The sequence below is a fragment of the Leptidea sinapis genome, chromosome 16 (assembly GCF_905404315.1).
Source record: "Leptidea sinapis chromosome 16, ilLepSina1.1, whole genome shotgun sequence".
NCBI classification, from domain to species: domain Eukaryota; kingdom Metazoa; phylum Arthropoda; class Insecta; order Lepidoptera; family Pieridae; genus Leptidea; species Leptidea sinapis.
The window spans coordinates 11,692,748-11,709,265 of NC_066280.1; the positions used below are offsets into that span (position 1 = coordinate 11,692,748).

The 16,518-nt window shown below is 35.8% G+C and overlaps 1 protein-coding gene and 1 long non-coding RNA gene across 3 annotated transcripts in view; both read left to right on the top strand.

Moving 5' to 3' along the window:
• The window catches only part of LOC126968782 (uncharacterized), a 559,194-nt gene that overhangs the window by 21,111 nt on the left and 521,565 nt on the right, over positions 1–16,518 (top strand). The window lies entirely within an intron of this gene.
• LOC126968696 (myrosinase 1-like) lies at positions 804–16,027 on the top strand. Of its 2 annotated transcripts, XM_050813762.1 has the most exons (9): positions 804–929; positions 6,185–6,294; positions 7,500–7,692; positions 8,997–9,168; positions 9,708–9,915; positions 11,254–11,348; positions 13,240–13,542; positions 14,775–15,016; positions 15,859–16,027. In XM_050813762.1, exons 1-9 carry the CDS (start codon positions 880–882, stop codon positions 16,007–16,009), a joined length of 1,524 nt encoding a protein of 507 aa, XP_050669719.1. In that variant the 5' UTR covers positions 804–879; the 3' UTR covers positions 16,010–16,027. The 2 variants fall into 2 exon arrangements, with proteins under 2 accessions (XP_050669719.1, XP_050669720.1); XM_050813763.1 differs by lacking the exons at positions 804–929; positions 6,185–6,294; positions 7,500–7,692 and having other exon boundaries at positions 7,712–9,168.

A 16,518-nucleotide genomic window follows, 5' to 3' on the forward strand; every position in this document is an offset into this window, starting at 1 on the left:
ATTTATTTTATGTATAACGTTGCTGTGCCCTTGCAGGGCGTCACATATATGTCTACCCATTAATGTACCATCCTATAACCATCCTACTGTAAAATGTGACTTGCAATAAAATATTTTGATTTGATTTGATTTAACTTGAACAAGATTCATATATTGGATGCAGCACCTTACAAACTTAATTGTTATGTATATTACAGCCATTGTAAAATACTGTATTTGATTGAAAAGAGTGGCCGTTGAGTTATTTGTATGTTCTTCTCACGAGCTCTACTTTTTCCGGTCATATGGTAGATTCAGTAATTTAAAAGAAATATTTATAGCGACGATTCAAAAGGGCTTAGTTTAAGCCTTATAGAATTTAGTTAATTTTACTTTGACTTTAATTATTAATAAATAGTAGTTAAAAAATAAATAAAAAAACACGCTTTTTATAGAAAACTGAACTAAAAATAGTGAAGAAATTTTAAATTAATATCAATAGACGATATATGAAAATTATATAAAGTAACAAAAATATTATTTTGCAAATTGAATAATGGAGTAATTTTATCAAATTAAAGTACTGTCATCGGGCCTCGATAAATCTACGAATTTTGAACGAAATCTTTCTGTTGAAAGTGGGCCAAAATCGTACCCAAATGAGTCGCTTACAAACAAACACACATATAGGTGAAGCTAATAAAAAGCGTGTAAAAAAATTTCGGAAAAGTAAAATAAATAATTTTTATAATGTTAAAAATACAGTTTTACAAGTCTTAACCGATACAACATGTCGGAGTGCAGTGTATGGTTTATCGGATAAAGATAACGGAATGCAATGTCAAAAGGGTATCTTGTACGGGACACCAGCTCTCAGTCGGTGATTGACAGCTCTCTAGGATGAGCTGTTTTACATGTTTTGTGCTCACAGCTGTAGCGACCATTGTCGGGTATGTTAATTTAGTGTGTTATTACAAAAAAGTTAAACATATTGTGTTGAACATTTGCTTTCAAAAAGTTCTATTACAAATCTGTGTCTATCTGTTGTTTTGCGTTCAACAATCTTTAAACATTGCTTATATTTAAACACGAGTCAAAGCTTGTCTAAGGTGTGCGATTATATTATGATGACAGATAGATGACAGCTGACAAAAATTGCGTTCCGTTCCTTTAATTGTTCCTGTATACTTCAGTTTATGTTGGGCTTAACGACTTTTTAGTTAAACACAAGCTAAACACTGTTTTTTAATAGAAACATATAAACTCCATTTTAGACATCGTTATTGTTAGGTCACTCTTTAACAAAACACGTGTCTAAGCCATGTTTAATTTTTTGTATTAATTCCGATTGTATCTTATTACTTTACGAGTTTTCTGCGATTTTTGTCCATATTATTATGTGTTGATTGATGCATCTAGTGTACTGAATAACCCTATTTTTTTATTATTTTTTACTTACTCATATAAGGCATCGAGTATATTTTGACGTTTGAGTATTTTTCTTGCATCACTTTACAAGTATTGTAATTAAAATAATTTGTAAAATGAAGTTGTAAATGTTGATTTAAAAGGCGCTTTGATTTAATATTTAAAGGGTACCTACTCCCTCTTTTAAATCAACATTTTGGTGTTAGGCAATAACAACATTTAATACCTATACAAACTTTAACATAATTACATAAACATCGATATTCATCGTACAAATGTTTGTACCTATATGTCTTCAGACTATTAAATACCAAATCCTATCCTCTTTATTTTTTAATTTACTATATTTATTTTATTTTATAAACACGTTTGAGTCAATGAGCTGAGTTCGCAAAGTAATTAAATATGGTCTAAGTTGTAGATTGTTTTAAATCTATGCGATCATTATCTTCACTGTAATTAAGCACTAACTTATTTACTAACCTACTTATTACTTACTTGTTGACAATTGTAACTAGGCTTAGGACGTAGTTCAAATACTGTTTTCAATTTGAATGTACTTTCATAATACGTAATAACAATGATAGTCCATTGAAATGTTATATTTTTTAGGACTTACCTTGCGTTTTTTAGAGGATGCAATTTTATTTTTTTGATGTGTAGGGGGGGTCAGTGTAAAGCTAAAACCAAGTTTGTGGGGTCGCCACCCTTTTCCCACGGCCGCCATCTTGAAAATATGGTTTTTACGATATATCTATTAAACTATTTATTTGATAAAAAAAATTGTTTACATTTTTTGTTGCAAATTAAATTCTCTACATCTTTGGTCCAGTAACTTTTTGTCGTAGAACTGTAAATAAAAAAAATATAAGCGAAAATCTTCAAAATTCGAGAAAAAAAATTATATTTTTCGATATAACTTTTTTTTTATCATTTTACGAAAAAATGATATCTAACCATTTTTGTAGATCGTTTTTTGAGGAACAACTTTTATTGGCATCATTTTTTCGTTAAGTCATTAGCTAAGGTTTTACAGCGCTCCGAAGTGAGTACTATTTTTCAGTACTCTTAACTATACCTATATTATACGTGTGTACTAATAATATGTCATCAGGTATTTTAATTTTTTTAATTTTTTTTTTATAACTTTTTTAATTACAAATTTTGCAATATTATTAATAATTAATTAATGACTCTTTTTCACTCCATTACAAGATTTAACAATTATTATTGATTTTTAAAATAATTTTAAATCTGATGGCCGTTACCGAGAATACTGTTCAGGTAGAAAATACCCAAGTGACCATGAGGGAACAAAAGAACAGCTGCCTGCTATTGTTATTATTATTCCTAACCTCTCTTATTGAAGGAGTAGTTAATAATTGTTGAAGTTGAATTTAATTGTTGAAGACTAGGGCTGGAAAAAATGTGGAAAATTATTGATGCCAGTGCAGAACTCTAAGCCTCCAGCACCACCTGAGCTTCTAAAATTGATCTTTTGCAAATGCAAAGGAAACTGTGGAGCGATGTGTGGACGTCGAAAAGCTGGACTGAAATGTTCTGCATTGTGCTTCCATTGTTCTGGAGCAACGTAATGGAACTCTCAGAATTATTATTGTTAAAGTGACTTTGATGATGAACCGCCGACATTAACACCCCTTCCTTCTCCAGTTCTCCCACTGGTATTTGATTCAGAAAACCGATCAAATGCTGAGCCGCAGCCTGGTCCATTGAAACGACTGAGGACGGAGTAGTTCTAATTTAGAAAATCGCCGTGGATTATGCCTACCACGTAAAAAAAAACGCGACTCTAGACTCTACCTCGTGGGTGGTGGGGAAAAGAATCAATAATTAATTATTAATAATATTGCAAAATTTGTAATTAATAAAGTTATAATAACAAAAAAAAAATAAAAAAAAAATAACTGATGACATTATTAGTACACACGTATAATATAGGTATAGTTAAGAGTACTGAAAAATAGTACTCACTTCGGAGCGCTGTAAAACCTTAGCTATTGAATTAATGAAAAAATGATGCGAATAAAAGTTGTTCCTCAAAAAACGATCTACAAAAATGGTCAGATATCATTTTTTCGTAAAATGATAAAAAAAAAGTTGTATCGAAAATATAAATTTTTTTCTCGAATTTTGAAGATTTTCGCTTATAACTTTTTTATTTACAGTTCTACGACAAAAAGTTACTGGACCAAAGTTGTAGAAAATTTAATTTGCAACAAAAAACGTCCACAATTTTTTTTATCTAATAAATAGTTTAATAGATATATCGTAAAAACCATATTTTCAAGATGGCGGCCGTGGGACTAGGGTGGCGACCCCACAAACTTGGTTTTAGCTTTACACTCTAAAAAACGCAACCCCAAATGTAACTTTTCAATGGACTAGATATCGTATGTTTATCATCATAAACTAGATAGTAAAGTAAAGCATTATATATACATAGTAAAATTAACAAATTTAAAAATACGACGTCATGAAAAAGACACCCACTCAGCATTTTTGGAATTGAAATAAGAATCACCCCAATTCCAACACTGATTTTCAGTAGGTACCTAGCAAGTCAACCTGTTGACAGCAGCCGTAGACAACACGGTTCCTTTATTTATAGATAATTTATAACTGACCGTCTACAAATATTACAAAAAGAGAAACTTAATAGATTGAATTCTAATGGGAGTTTTAAGTTTTATTTCTTTATTGTAATAAATAGGATATATTGTGTGTGTGTTTTTTTTATTGAAGCTGTTTTTTGTCTGATAATTATTATTTTTATGCCTCTGAACACTTTTGTTTCTCTAATAGAAAAGATTTCAGTTTGTTTTCAAAAGAGAACAAACTTTTTTGAACATTAATAGGTGATCTTTTTTGATTTTTATCTAAACTATAATATTTTTAAATTATTAAAAAGAAAGTCTTTACTTATCTTAATATATATAAATTACGTGACACGTTGTTTGTCCGCGATGGACTCCTAAGCTAATGAACGGATTTTAATGGGGATTACTTCATGGAGTGCAGTTTGGTCCAACTTGAGAGATAGGATAGTTTTTATTTCGATTTAAGTCCTATAATTATTTTAATTTCCAATGTTTGTTTTGTATGGACATATTTTCTGTGAGAGAATTTATTGACGCACGGTTTGACAGTTCTGCTGTGAAACAATTTCATTACAACAACAGGGCGCATACGTTAAGAAAAAATTCTTGATGTAATGAAAAATTACTGACAAATTCATAAAAAACAATATTTTGTTTATTATTATATACAGAACAACGTCTGTAGGGTCAGCTAGTATACTTATAGTTAGCAATTTAAACACTTTCACTTCTTATCTCAATTTTATATCTCTCTTTGTTTATAACAAATTATGATACATCGCTCAATATATTAAAGAGCTATCGCAACGCATCTTCGACAGTACGACCTTCGACCTTAACCCTAACTTGGAGAGGGTGACAATAATTGTACCGCACCCGAATCAACCCGAGTGTGAAACACATACATCATACCTTGACACGACCTACGGCCATTTTCAATAACGTATCTATCCTTACTTTAACTTACTAGAGGTAGACAAATCTAGCCTTTTACGCTTACTAACATTTCAATAACCTATCGACATAAAGCATTGATAAGGTCTTGTCATTAAACGGTGACAGCAATGTATCCGTAACTCTTCTTCTTCGGCGTTACTCTCTTGTCGGAGAGGTCGTGGTCGTCACGCCGAGGTTAGTGGCCTGTTTCACAATGCGACGCCACTCGTCGCGAACTGCCGCTCTTCTCGTTCATTCATGTAGAGTACCGTCGACAGCTTGCCTCACTTGGTCCGTCCACCTCATCGGTGACCTGCCTCGTGGTCTAGTGCCCTCGACTTTATCCTGCACTATTAAGCGTTCTATGGAGTCGCTTCCACGTCGCGATACATGCCCGAAGAAAGTGAGAATATCCGTAACTAGAGATACGTTATTGAAAACGGCCGCTAGTCGATCCCGACAGCTGGCACTCGTCAACTAGACGTGTGTCAGAGGTCCGTCAATTAGACTTTAATGTCGTTTATCACTTCCCTTTATCGTACAGCTAGGCTGAGGTGCGAATCTCGCAGAAGACGCCTCTTTTGCTGTACGCTTTAAACATAATATGGCGCTACTACGCCCCCTACATTCGTTAAGCTGGAAAAGCTATTTTAAGCTGCCAGCTATCGGGTCTATTTGAAAAAAGATTGGTTATCTGTAAAGTCAGTTTACGGACGATAATTTCACGTGATAACGTCATACGAAAATATCTTTTTATATGATCGTTTATATGAGTCATAATATTTTTTTAGTCAATATTGTAACATAACCTATTATTACTGTAATCGCCGACCGATGCTACTTTTGCCGACTTATGGTCTCCTCACAAGCCGAACGCTTAGGCCGTTCGTGTCTCTCAATCGCTTGTTCCGCGTTCTTGCTTGTTCCGCGCTCTCAGTCTCTATCGCTTGTTTGAACGTGACACTTTTTCGCGCGTGCAGCAGTTCATCGATTTATAAGACGACTAAATGATAGGAATTAAACATTGGAAAAAAATATTTGGATGCTAATCGCTCCCTCGTCATATTTTGTAAATCATTTTTTATTTCGTTTGTGTTCTAGCCTTGTTTTATTTCTGATTCAATCGTAATACACTACTAAGCTTGTACACAAGCTCTCGCCATAGATAACAGTTCTAAAAATACACAGATACCTAATATAGGTAATATTTTATATATTTTCAGCGTGAGCAGATCTGAAACGGACTATACAGCAAAGTTATGTTTCCCAAAGCAATTTCAGTTCGGCGTGGCCACGGCAGCTTATCAGATAGAAGGAGCATGGAATATATCAGGTGACATAGTTTAATACCTTTTTTCATGAGGAAAATTTCGCGAGCAGGACGTTCTCGTAGCAAAATGATACGGCCCGCCCATTACAATCAAATGGCCGCTTAAGATTCTGAAAAAAAACTTCTGAGAGGCATCACAATTGTGCTCGTCACGTTGAGAATTAAGATGCTTAGTCTTAGTAGCCCACAAATTCCGCTGGCGTCATAAATTTATTTACCGTAATCGTAATTCTAACTATCCTTCACCCACCGAGCGTTTAAATATGGATAATATCGATAAATTTTGTCAAGCACTAGTGTCTTAAATAAATTGCTTTTTGGTGTAGTTGTAGGTTCATCGAGTGTGTGGGCTCTGTTTGGTTATTGTGCGAATGTTGTTATGACATCTTCGGTGAGAGACGATAGTTTTGCGATATAGTTGTCGTCCCGAAAGGAATTAGCACTTATTACATCGCTATTACCTCCTTATTTAGATTTTCTTATGGAGATGGTCAGAAATGCAGTTATTATAATAATAATAAACTTTATTAGCAACATAATTACACTGCAGAACTTATTAGGTCAAAATTTATAACATTATAAAAAGGAACCTTGAATAAATTAAGTAATTTGAACATAATGTGTAACAGTAATAAAGAATAATTAATAGTTAGTGGCGGTCCTCCACAGTGCGGTTTACAAGGAGCTTTCTTCCACGTACTACAAAGCTGTGGAATGAACTTCCTTGTGCGGTGTTTCCGGGACGATACGACATGGGTACCTTCAAAAAAAGCGCGTACACCTTCCTTAAAGGCCGGCAACGCATCTGTGATTCCTCTGGTGCTGCAAGAGATTGTGGGCGGCGGTGATCACTTAACAACAGGTGACCCGTACGCTCGTTTGTCCTCCTATTATATAAAAAAAAGTTTACAGAAAACAATAACATTGAGGACCAGGGTAGTGTAGTGTCTGAGTTACTAGTATATATATATACAAAGGTACTCTGTGCTGAGGCTCGACACTGATTTTCAGTGGGCACAGCGACCACGACATACAAATACATTTATAACTTAAAATACTTTCATAATACCTACTACTACGCTAAAGTTATTACGTCACTGATCACAAATATAAATGCTTTTGAATGCTCTACAGAAATAGATTTATCTGTTGATTATGTACTGGGTCGAGACTTACTGCTTAATATAATAATATTTGATTGGTTTCAGATAAAGGCGAGAACATATGGGATAGATATACACACCAGCACTCCGAGATTATCTTCGATCACAAAACCGGTGACGTAGCGGCCGACTCATACCACCTCTACAAACAAGATGTCCAGCTCCTTGTAGAGCTGGGCGTGTCCTTCTATAGGTTCTCCATCTCCTGGTCGAGGATACTTCCGGATGGTTTGAGCAAGTAAGTCCGATAGAAGTCACTCGGCCAAGAAGCCACAATATTTTGGAAATGGAACCATGAATGAAGCTTGATAAAAAACGAAAAACTACCTATGATATAGATAATAGGATTAAATTTTCGCCCCAAAACCCCCCCTGAAGTAAATTTCGTACAGATATTCAGTACCGTATATGTAATGTATATTCATAATATGTTATAATAACATATATTACAGGAGGGATATATTATGGAGATATCTCTAATATATAAAATTCTCGTGTCATGGTTTTAAATATTGAACTCCTCCAAAACGGCCTGACCGATTCTCATGAAATTTTGAGTGCATATTGGGTAGGTCTGAGAATCGGACAACATCTATTTTTCATCCCCCATAAATGTTAAGGATGGTCCACACGAATTTTTATTTTTTTTAACATTTTTTTTTAAAATCTGTTTGATTATGAGTCAGCATTAAAAAATACATACAAATTCAAATTTTCACCCGCCTACGATCAACAGTTACTTTTTTATCGCGATTTGAATATCGGCAATTCAACGTTTGTTGGGTCAGCTAGTATTTATATAGAAATAGAGATATCTTTTATTAGGACACACAAATTTTGTAATATTGATTTAAAATAGTGGCGTGGTGTTCCTTTGACCTTCTTCTTTGCCGAAGTGGTGGTTAATAGTAATATTTATTTAACTATAATATTCATAATTGTCTTTTACAGTATGACATTCTGATGTATCCCTCAGAAGATATTAAGGTTTAAAAGTAAAACATCACGGGCATTCAACGTTGCAGACATAGATGTGAGCGCTGGGTGTATTTCCCATGGACGTTGGCTATATCGTTGTGTGGTAAAGGTTACTTGTGTGGTAAAGGTTACTATACCATAAATGACTTTCTTAATGATACCACAGATTGGGAATGGAGTGACCATTAAATAATCAGGCTATTAAATAATAAGTTTAATTGTACAATATTACTTTGTAAACATATTTATTCGATGAAAAAAAAAGCCAACTGAGTTTGTTGCGCCCATTCTTCTCGGGTTTTTGGAATGGGTGGTAGTTTTTTGACTTTCAATAAGTGATGTCACATCCTATTTTGAATAAAAATATTTGAATTTGAATATACGAGTACTTTCGCGCGATACTTCCAATAAACAATCAAAAGAAAAGTCAACAGTAATCATTGTTTGTATAGAAATGCTATACTCAAGGCGGGTTGCTAGTACCTACCTAATGAAAAATCATAAGTGGTATTAGGTATTTGGATTTGTCATAATACGTCATTTTATTTTCTTCGTTCATTGCAGTAGAGTGAGTGAAGATGGCATTAGGTACTACAAGGAACTGATAGCCGAGTTGAACAAGAACAGCATCAAACCGTTAGTGACGATGTACCACTGGGACCTTCCGCAGAGTCTGCAAGAGCTGGGTGGTTGGACCAACCCAATCATTGCAGACTACTTCGTCGATTATGCCAGAGTAAGCCTTGTTTTATATGCAAAAAGAATTATGCAAACGAGTTGCTCAGCTGTTGGCATACGATAGTTGCCAATGTACCTCTGGAATACCAGAGGACTAAAGAGAATTGATCCTTTTAATAAATTTATTGTCTTGAATTAGATTTAATTATATAAAATCAACTCATTATAAACATACATTAAGGCAAAGGAGAGTAGACTCAGCTTATGCTGCTTGAAATAGTTATTTCATGCACCGCTGGTTTTCAGCCATCCCCATCTCTCTAACTATTACAATGCAGATAAAGAAATCGAAACTTTTTTTAAATGTATCAATCTCTGTATTGTGAGGTGAGTGTGATTTTTGCGTGAAGCGGTTCACAATTTCTGCAGTTTGTTCATCATTTCATCATTCATCATTTCCACAAAGTGGCTGTGCGAGGCCAAAAGTTTCTTTATAAATCACGCGGCTGATTCAGTTAATAGCTGGCATTAAAAAAATAACTTGTATGGTTACTAGGTTGTACAAGAATTGAGCTCATTTTTATGTGTGTTGTCCAGATCCTATTCGAGGTGTTTGGTGAGAGTGTAAACGTGTGGATTACGTTCAACGAGCCACTGTCGTTCTGCCACGACGGGTACGGTGGTTTAGACGCACCGGGTGACAGATCGGATGGCTTCGAAGACTATCTGTGCGGCCACAACGTGATGCGAGCTCACGGGAAAGTCTACCGGATGTACCAAGAAGAGTTTGCGGCCAAACAAAAAGGTTAACATCTATTTTGAAATGTATTTTATTGCCTGCCGGCTGCCAAAGAAAACAGTCAACGTGACTTTGACTTTTGATCGAATTTGGCGTGTTTTTTTAATTTTGGTTCAGTTCGAAGGCGCCACTCTGAAGATTGTCGATTAGTTTGCGTGTCAAGCTCGTAACTCACCAATAAACTTGCTTTTCATTAAGTTCAAGCTTGTTAGGACATGCTAGAATCAGTCTTTTACAATTGAGTTTTGGAGAAAATTCGGGTTTTTTGGGACAAGCCGACAACAATCATTATTGATACCCAAATGATTATTTTAAATGGTACGGATTGGCTCGTGAGACACAGAAAGTTCAGCGGCTATCTCTTTCAAAGTTGATTGAGGATTTTCAGTCAGTATTTCCTTCTATTTTTGATGTTAACTTCAGTTCAAGACCTTGATGGCCTAACCAGAGCCCGTTAGCATTCTAGCATATCTCGACCGCTTTTGAATGCCTTGTTACACTCATAAGCATGTGTTGTTGATAAAAACGATTCATCGTAAGCCTTCTGTAACATAATCAGTGTGTCCGAAAACGAAATTCCATTCGCGATGCAAAAAAATTTAGACGAACTCTTTCTATGTATATGTACAGTATGAAAATCCCAATACACACTAACGGCTGTTCCCAATATTCAGTCTAACTCCAGTTGTGGCCTACTATACTTGAGATATAATTGTAACCATTATTGACTTTTCTGTCCTTATATACTTATCGACGGTAACTCACCTTATCCGTTCACCCTGTCTGTCAATGGGAGGACGTATGCTTACCGGTGATAGAAGTTTGTATGGAAATTGCAATTTACGCGTCCCAATATAAAGCGATAAGAATGATTTATCGGGGATATTGGGACAGATTCAGATTATGGACAACTAACTAGTGACAGTAGAATGTAGTTATTTATATCTGTAGATAGTATATTGGCAACGGCCGTTAATAGATGTAAGTAAGAATAACGCTGTATTTAATCTAAATGACAGATGCAAGTCAAACTACGCGCTAAAATGAAAAACAGTTGTGCCAATCAAACAGCAACACAACAAACTAATTGGAACCTCAAACAAACCGTCAATTCCGGATACCTGACTAAACGTCAGCACTGTCAATCAAAATAGATAGATTGTTACCTTAGAACATCATAGTTACGGTAACTTTAAAGTCACCGTAACTATAAAACTATAAAATGTATGTTTTCTTTTATATTTATTTAGAATCATTGTTCTCATGTAAGTGAACTTTTGTTCTTTTTGAGAAACTCTTTAAACCTAAACCTAACGTCTTATAGCTCTTGCTACAAAATTTCAGGATTCGTTGGAATAACATTGGACATGGCGTGGATGGAACCAGCGTCATCTGCGAAAGAAGACCAAACCACAGCAGAAACAGTCCGACAGTTCCAAGTAAGTGAACCTGTTCTTTGATACATAGTTACAAGGCAGCTCTTACTGTTAGCTTTACCAACATATTTATAATTTTAATTCATTTAAATTTCTATATTTGGTGATTTTATTTAATTAGCATGATTTATTATAATCAATCTTATTGTTAAGTTGTAATAATCTATTCTAAATAGAGACAATGAACTGACAACACCAATGTAACGTTGTCAGTTGACCTGTCAAGTGTCAACGAATACAGGCATTCAAGTTGTAGCACGGGTACGGGGTGGTTGAAATGTTTTAAATTATATTATTACAGTAATTTGTTACTAAATACGATCTTTAATAATCATAAGGTTTGATCTCAAAACCGTGAACAGTGCTAATATTACCAGGGGTGGGAATTAGTTTTCTAGCAAGGTAGGCACTGTAGATCTAACTACTTAGTCGTACTTCCGCTTTAGGGACTACGCGCACTTATTCAGCTCTTTTCAGCTTTTGTCCATAGAAAACAACAATTTTGTATGGAGACGTGTACGCGTCGATTCAGCTTTCAGAGTCCATTCTGCTTTCGCGGCAAACCAGCATAAAATGAGGATAAATGTGTTTTTATTATGCGAATGCGTTCGGCGCTGTTCCGCCGCGTACAACGCTGTTCGGCGTCGAATGCGGCGGAACAGCTCTTTAAAGGGATGGTTCGCGACCCCTTGTCGACAAGTTGCGACCTGTATTGTTCCTGCATTGATTTGACGTAACCATTATGCACGCAAAGATTAAAGAGTGCAGACGTGATTTAAAGTTATTATTCTCATTCTTACGACGCCGTACGCGGCTGATAGAAGCAGAGCTGTATAAGCGTGACCAAAATCGTTCAGCGAAACGCGAATGGAGCTGAATAAGTGCGCGTAGTCCCTTAGTCCGACAGTACGATATAAGTTGTATGAAACGCTGCTTGCTTCGTATATGCAATCTGTATACTGCCTACTGTAGGTAGTAAATTAACTTTAACACTAGTGCTACATTTATTTAGGTTCATACGAGGTAGGCACTGCCTTAATTGCCTATATGATAGTACGCCCCTGGTTCTTACCTAGTTACGTTGTGAAACCATATTCCTTATCTTATTGTGTTGTAATAAGATAACGCTGAATTAGTAAATAGCAAAAATACTAATTAATATTGAGCGCACAACGTTAAAATGTCGATAAGAGTGTTTTGTTAACAACGGTAGAGGTAAAACCTGTGGGATTGGATGTATATTTTCTTGGCATAACACTTGATTCCACGTTCTGCAGCACATGCGGTTAGACAGATAATACAATTAAATGACATTGATAACATACGCCTTGTTTACCCTAGTTACTTTCATAGTTGGTATTATATTCTATAGAATATTATTTTGACTATTGATACATTAGCGAGTTTTCTAGAAATTATGATAACCATAATGTTACCACGGAAAAATATAAACTTGTCATGCATAGGTACTACTTGTTTAAGTTGAATTAGCAGGTGTTTTGTTGGGCTATGTACCTATATTATTTTACAACAGAACCCCATAAAGTGTAACTATACGTGTCAATTGTTATTTCACCTTGGGAATAAAGCGACCGCCCCCAGGCTATTTAATAAATAAATTTATTTTAACTCATATATTTTTTTTAAAAGATGGCCCGTGATTGTAGCCCTTGGCTAATAACACTGTAGCAAGGTGGAGCGTAGCCACATGTGGTGCCTGACGATAGAATTCATTCTGTAAAGTTCCCTCGCCCATAATATGATTATTAATCACCTAATCAGCTTATTTTGATTTTAAGTTGTGGGCAGATTTCTCGCCGCCCAATTCCAAACTTCTTTTCAAAACATCAATTATGTTTAATGGATCTTCTTTTATGTACCTATTTTGTTTCAGTATGGATGGTTCACTCATCCAATATTCTCCAAACAAGGCGACTACCCTCCAGTCATGCGGAAGCGCGTCGACGCTATGTCCAAAAGACAAAACTTCGCTCGCTCCCGTCTCCCAAAGTTCACTGCTGAAGAAATCAATGAGATAAGAGGCTCCGCGGACTTCTTGGGTATTAACCACTACACGACATATCTGGTTAAGCATGTAGAGACCAAAATTAGCCCCAAGCCGTCGATGGATACAGACATGGGAGCTAAATTGTACCAGGATCCAAGTTGGCCTGTATCTAACTCGTCTTGGTTAAAGGTGAGTAATTAGACTTTTGAATCATTATAAGAATAAGAATAATTTATTGAAATTGATTTCTTTACATATGCATTGTCATTAAATTACAATAAGTTAAAATATTTTACAAGCTTATATACAGTATGGTACTAGCATATATGAAATAAATATAGGTACATACTATTTAGCATGTTTGCTAACGATATACCAAAAATGAACAAACTCCGTGCATAAGTTTTGTCAAAAAGTAGATTTTGAGCCAATTTGAACGTACTGTACAATAGGGTTACTGGGTCAATAATTCAATGAACTTGAATATTTCGATATCTTGTGACGGCGTTGCCGGTTTGCCGCGCAAAAGTTGAATAGTAATGCTTAAAGAAAAGCAGCCTCAGTGTCCTGACACATATATTTTATAGCCTAAACACTTACGAAAAACTTACTGAGTGTGAGCTTAGAATCAGTACCCCGTATAAAATTTGTTTGGGGGCCCTAATCAAGGGTAAAGATTTCTCACAAAAGAAATCAAAATTAGACGAAATATTTATTCATCATAGTATCTATCTTATCACTAATTTCTTTCTAATTTTTACAAACGATTCAAATTTAATATACACCCTCCTTGCCATTTTTTCGGCAAGCATCAAAAGTTTTTATTAAATTTGCTTACGCACGTCGGGGCTCCCGTAACCCAGGGGCCCCATTTAACTGATACGGCAGATATCGGCGGTAGCTACGCCCCTGCTTAGAAACATCTTTGATTACATTTTTAAAGTTGTTTGACAACTGAAATTATTCAGAGCTTAAGCTGAGACAGCCCAATGGAAAAGTCAAGTTCGCGTTTTATCACACTCAGATAAGTTTAACGTAAGCACACTATTATATTATATTCTTTGACGTAAGTCTAAGTAGTACGCTCTATATATTTTAGCATAAAGGCCTTGGCTCAGTTACAACTGCACTTGCGATGTCCCTCGAGTTAAGGGCTTTTGAAGTTAGACGTCATACTCATCTCGTCACTTTTCCACAAAAAAAGAACATGATATGGCATATATTGTTATCCACGTAGCCACAAGAGTTTACTGAAGTACTCTTTTTAGATTGTGCCATTGGGTCTTTAGAAAAACCCTCTACAGATCCACGTAGCTACAATAATTTAGTGAAGTACTCTTTATAGATCGTTCCATGGGGCTTTAGGAAAATCTTCAACTGATCCACGTAGCCAGAATAATTTAGTGAAGTACTCTTTTCAGATCGTGCCATGGGGCTTTAGGAAGATCCTCAACTGGGTGAAGCAGGAGTATGATAATCCGTTGGTGATTATCACTGAGAATGGAGTTTCACTGCCGCCGGGCCTACAGGACGCCACCAGAGTCATCTACATCAACGAATACCTGAGGATGCTGCACGCAGCGGTTGTGCAGGACCGGTGCAACGTGATCGCGTATACGCACTGGAGTCTGATGGACAACTTCGAGTGGACCAGGGGGTTTTCGTAAGAATATGCACTAACTTTTGATGACCATTTCTTGCTATTCTATAGCATCCGTCATAAAGCAACGTGGTTGCCGTCATTTCTTCATCATTTTTTTATGACAGTAAAGGTGACAAGCAGGACGAACAGCTGATGGTAATTGATGCGCCACTACAATTGCGATCGTCACCTTGAGACATAAGATGTTAAGTCTCATTTGCCCATTAATTTCACTAACTACGGCGCCCTACTGACCGAAATACAATAATGCTTACACATTACTGCTCCACGGCAGAAATAGGCGCCGTTGTGATTCCCATAATCTAGCCGGCATCCTGTGCAAAGGAGTCTTCCACTGTTGACCCGAAAGCTTGATATTATTTTTTCTGACATTGGATGACAATCCTATCGTTATAATATGCAATTAGATATTATATTGCGAGGAGTGCACATTGCGAAAATACGCTTATTTTTTTCTCCATAAGCTTACTCGACCCTTATTTGTCTCGCCTCGCATCGAATGTATAAGAACGTACGTGGGAGTTTTAATTTCTTGTACCAATAAAGTAATCTAAAAAGCAGTTGATAATAACAGTTGATGCATAGATTGTAAAAAAATAATCACAATCAGCCAACAATTAGTAGATAATTTGAGGCTCTTTCACGCCTAAACCACTGATCGTATCGACATGAAACTACCACCATTCGATGCGAAATTTATCCTAGATGGTTTATGACTTATTTTTTTATTGTATTTGCAAAGATGAAGAAAAATATAATTTATTTCCTTTTAAAATTCGCACAGCGAAACGAGCGGGAACGGCTAGTATTGAAATAAATATAATATTTTCGTGTTATTCTAGTGAACGCTTCGGTCTCTACGAAGTGGACTACGCTTCACCACGCAAGACTCGTCTGAAGCGCGCCTCGGCTGAATACTACGCGACCATTGCACGCACTAAATGTATACACCCATCAACGAGCTACCACCATAGACTATTGAAAATATTATAGTTCTTTTGACTGAAACAACTGACCTAGAGGTCTGGTATGGTATATAGTTAGAACTATATACCATTGGACTGGCAAAGTGCTTTTGTCCTTGTTTGATATTCGCCTTTTTGAAGTCTGCGGTACTAAAACTAGTGATGACAACCTCAGCAAATATCGATAGATGGTGGGAAACTATTTACAGAAAAAAAATTGTGTACGCTGATTCTTTAAGTATAAATAACACGGAAAACGAACGAAATTAATTCAAAATGCAGAAATACTTCAGAGTATTGTACGTTCCTTCGCAGCCATTTGTATTATACGTCAAAATTAGTTCTCTGGACGCTCGCGAGTGGCGCTTCGCACAAAAAATTTGCTGTCAAATATATGGAACAGCCGTCCAGTGGTATTTATACAAGTCAGTGACTGAAACTTTTCTCTCATAATTATCTGTGATTGAATACCTCTTTAACATCGTGTCAAGTAAGCGTCATCATTTCTGGCTATAGATAATAATTAATCATAACTTT

What these genes read in the sequence shown, in the direction of transcription:
- LOC126968696 (XM_050813762.1), top strand. Translation starts at nt 880, where the DNA reads ATGAGCTGTTTTACATGTTTTGTGCTCACAGCTGTAGCGACCATTGTC. An exon ending in GTTTGCGGCCAAACAAAAAG is followed by an intron (nt 9,916 to 11,253) that starts GTTAACATCTAT and finishes ACAAAATTTCAG; the next exon opens with GATTCGTTGGAATAACATTG. An exon ending in GAGTGGACCAGGGGGTTTTC is followed by an intron (nt 15,017 to 15,858) that starts GTAAGAATATGC and finishes GTGTTATTCTAG; the next exon opens with TGAACGCTTCGGTCTCTACG.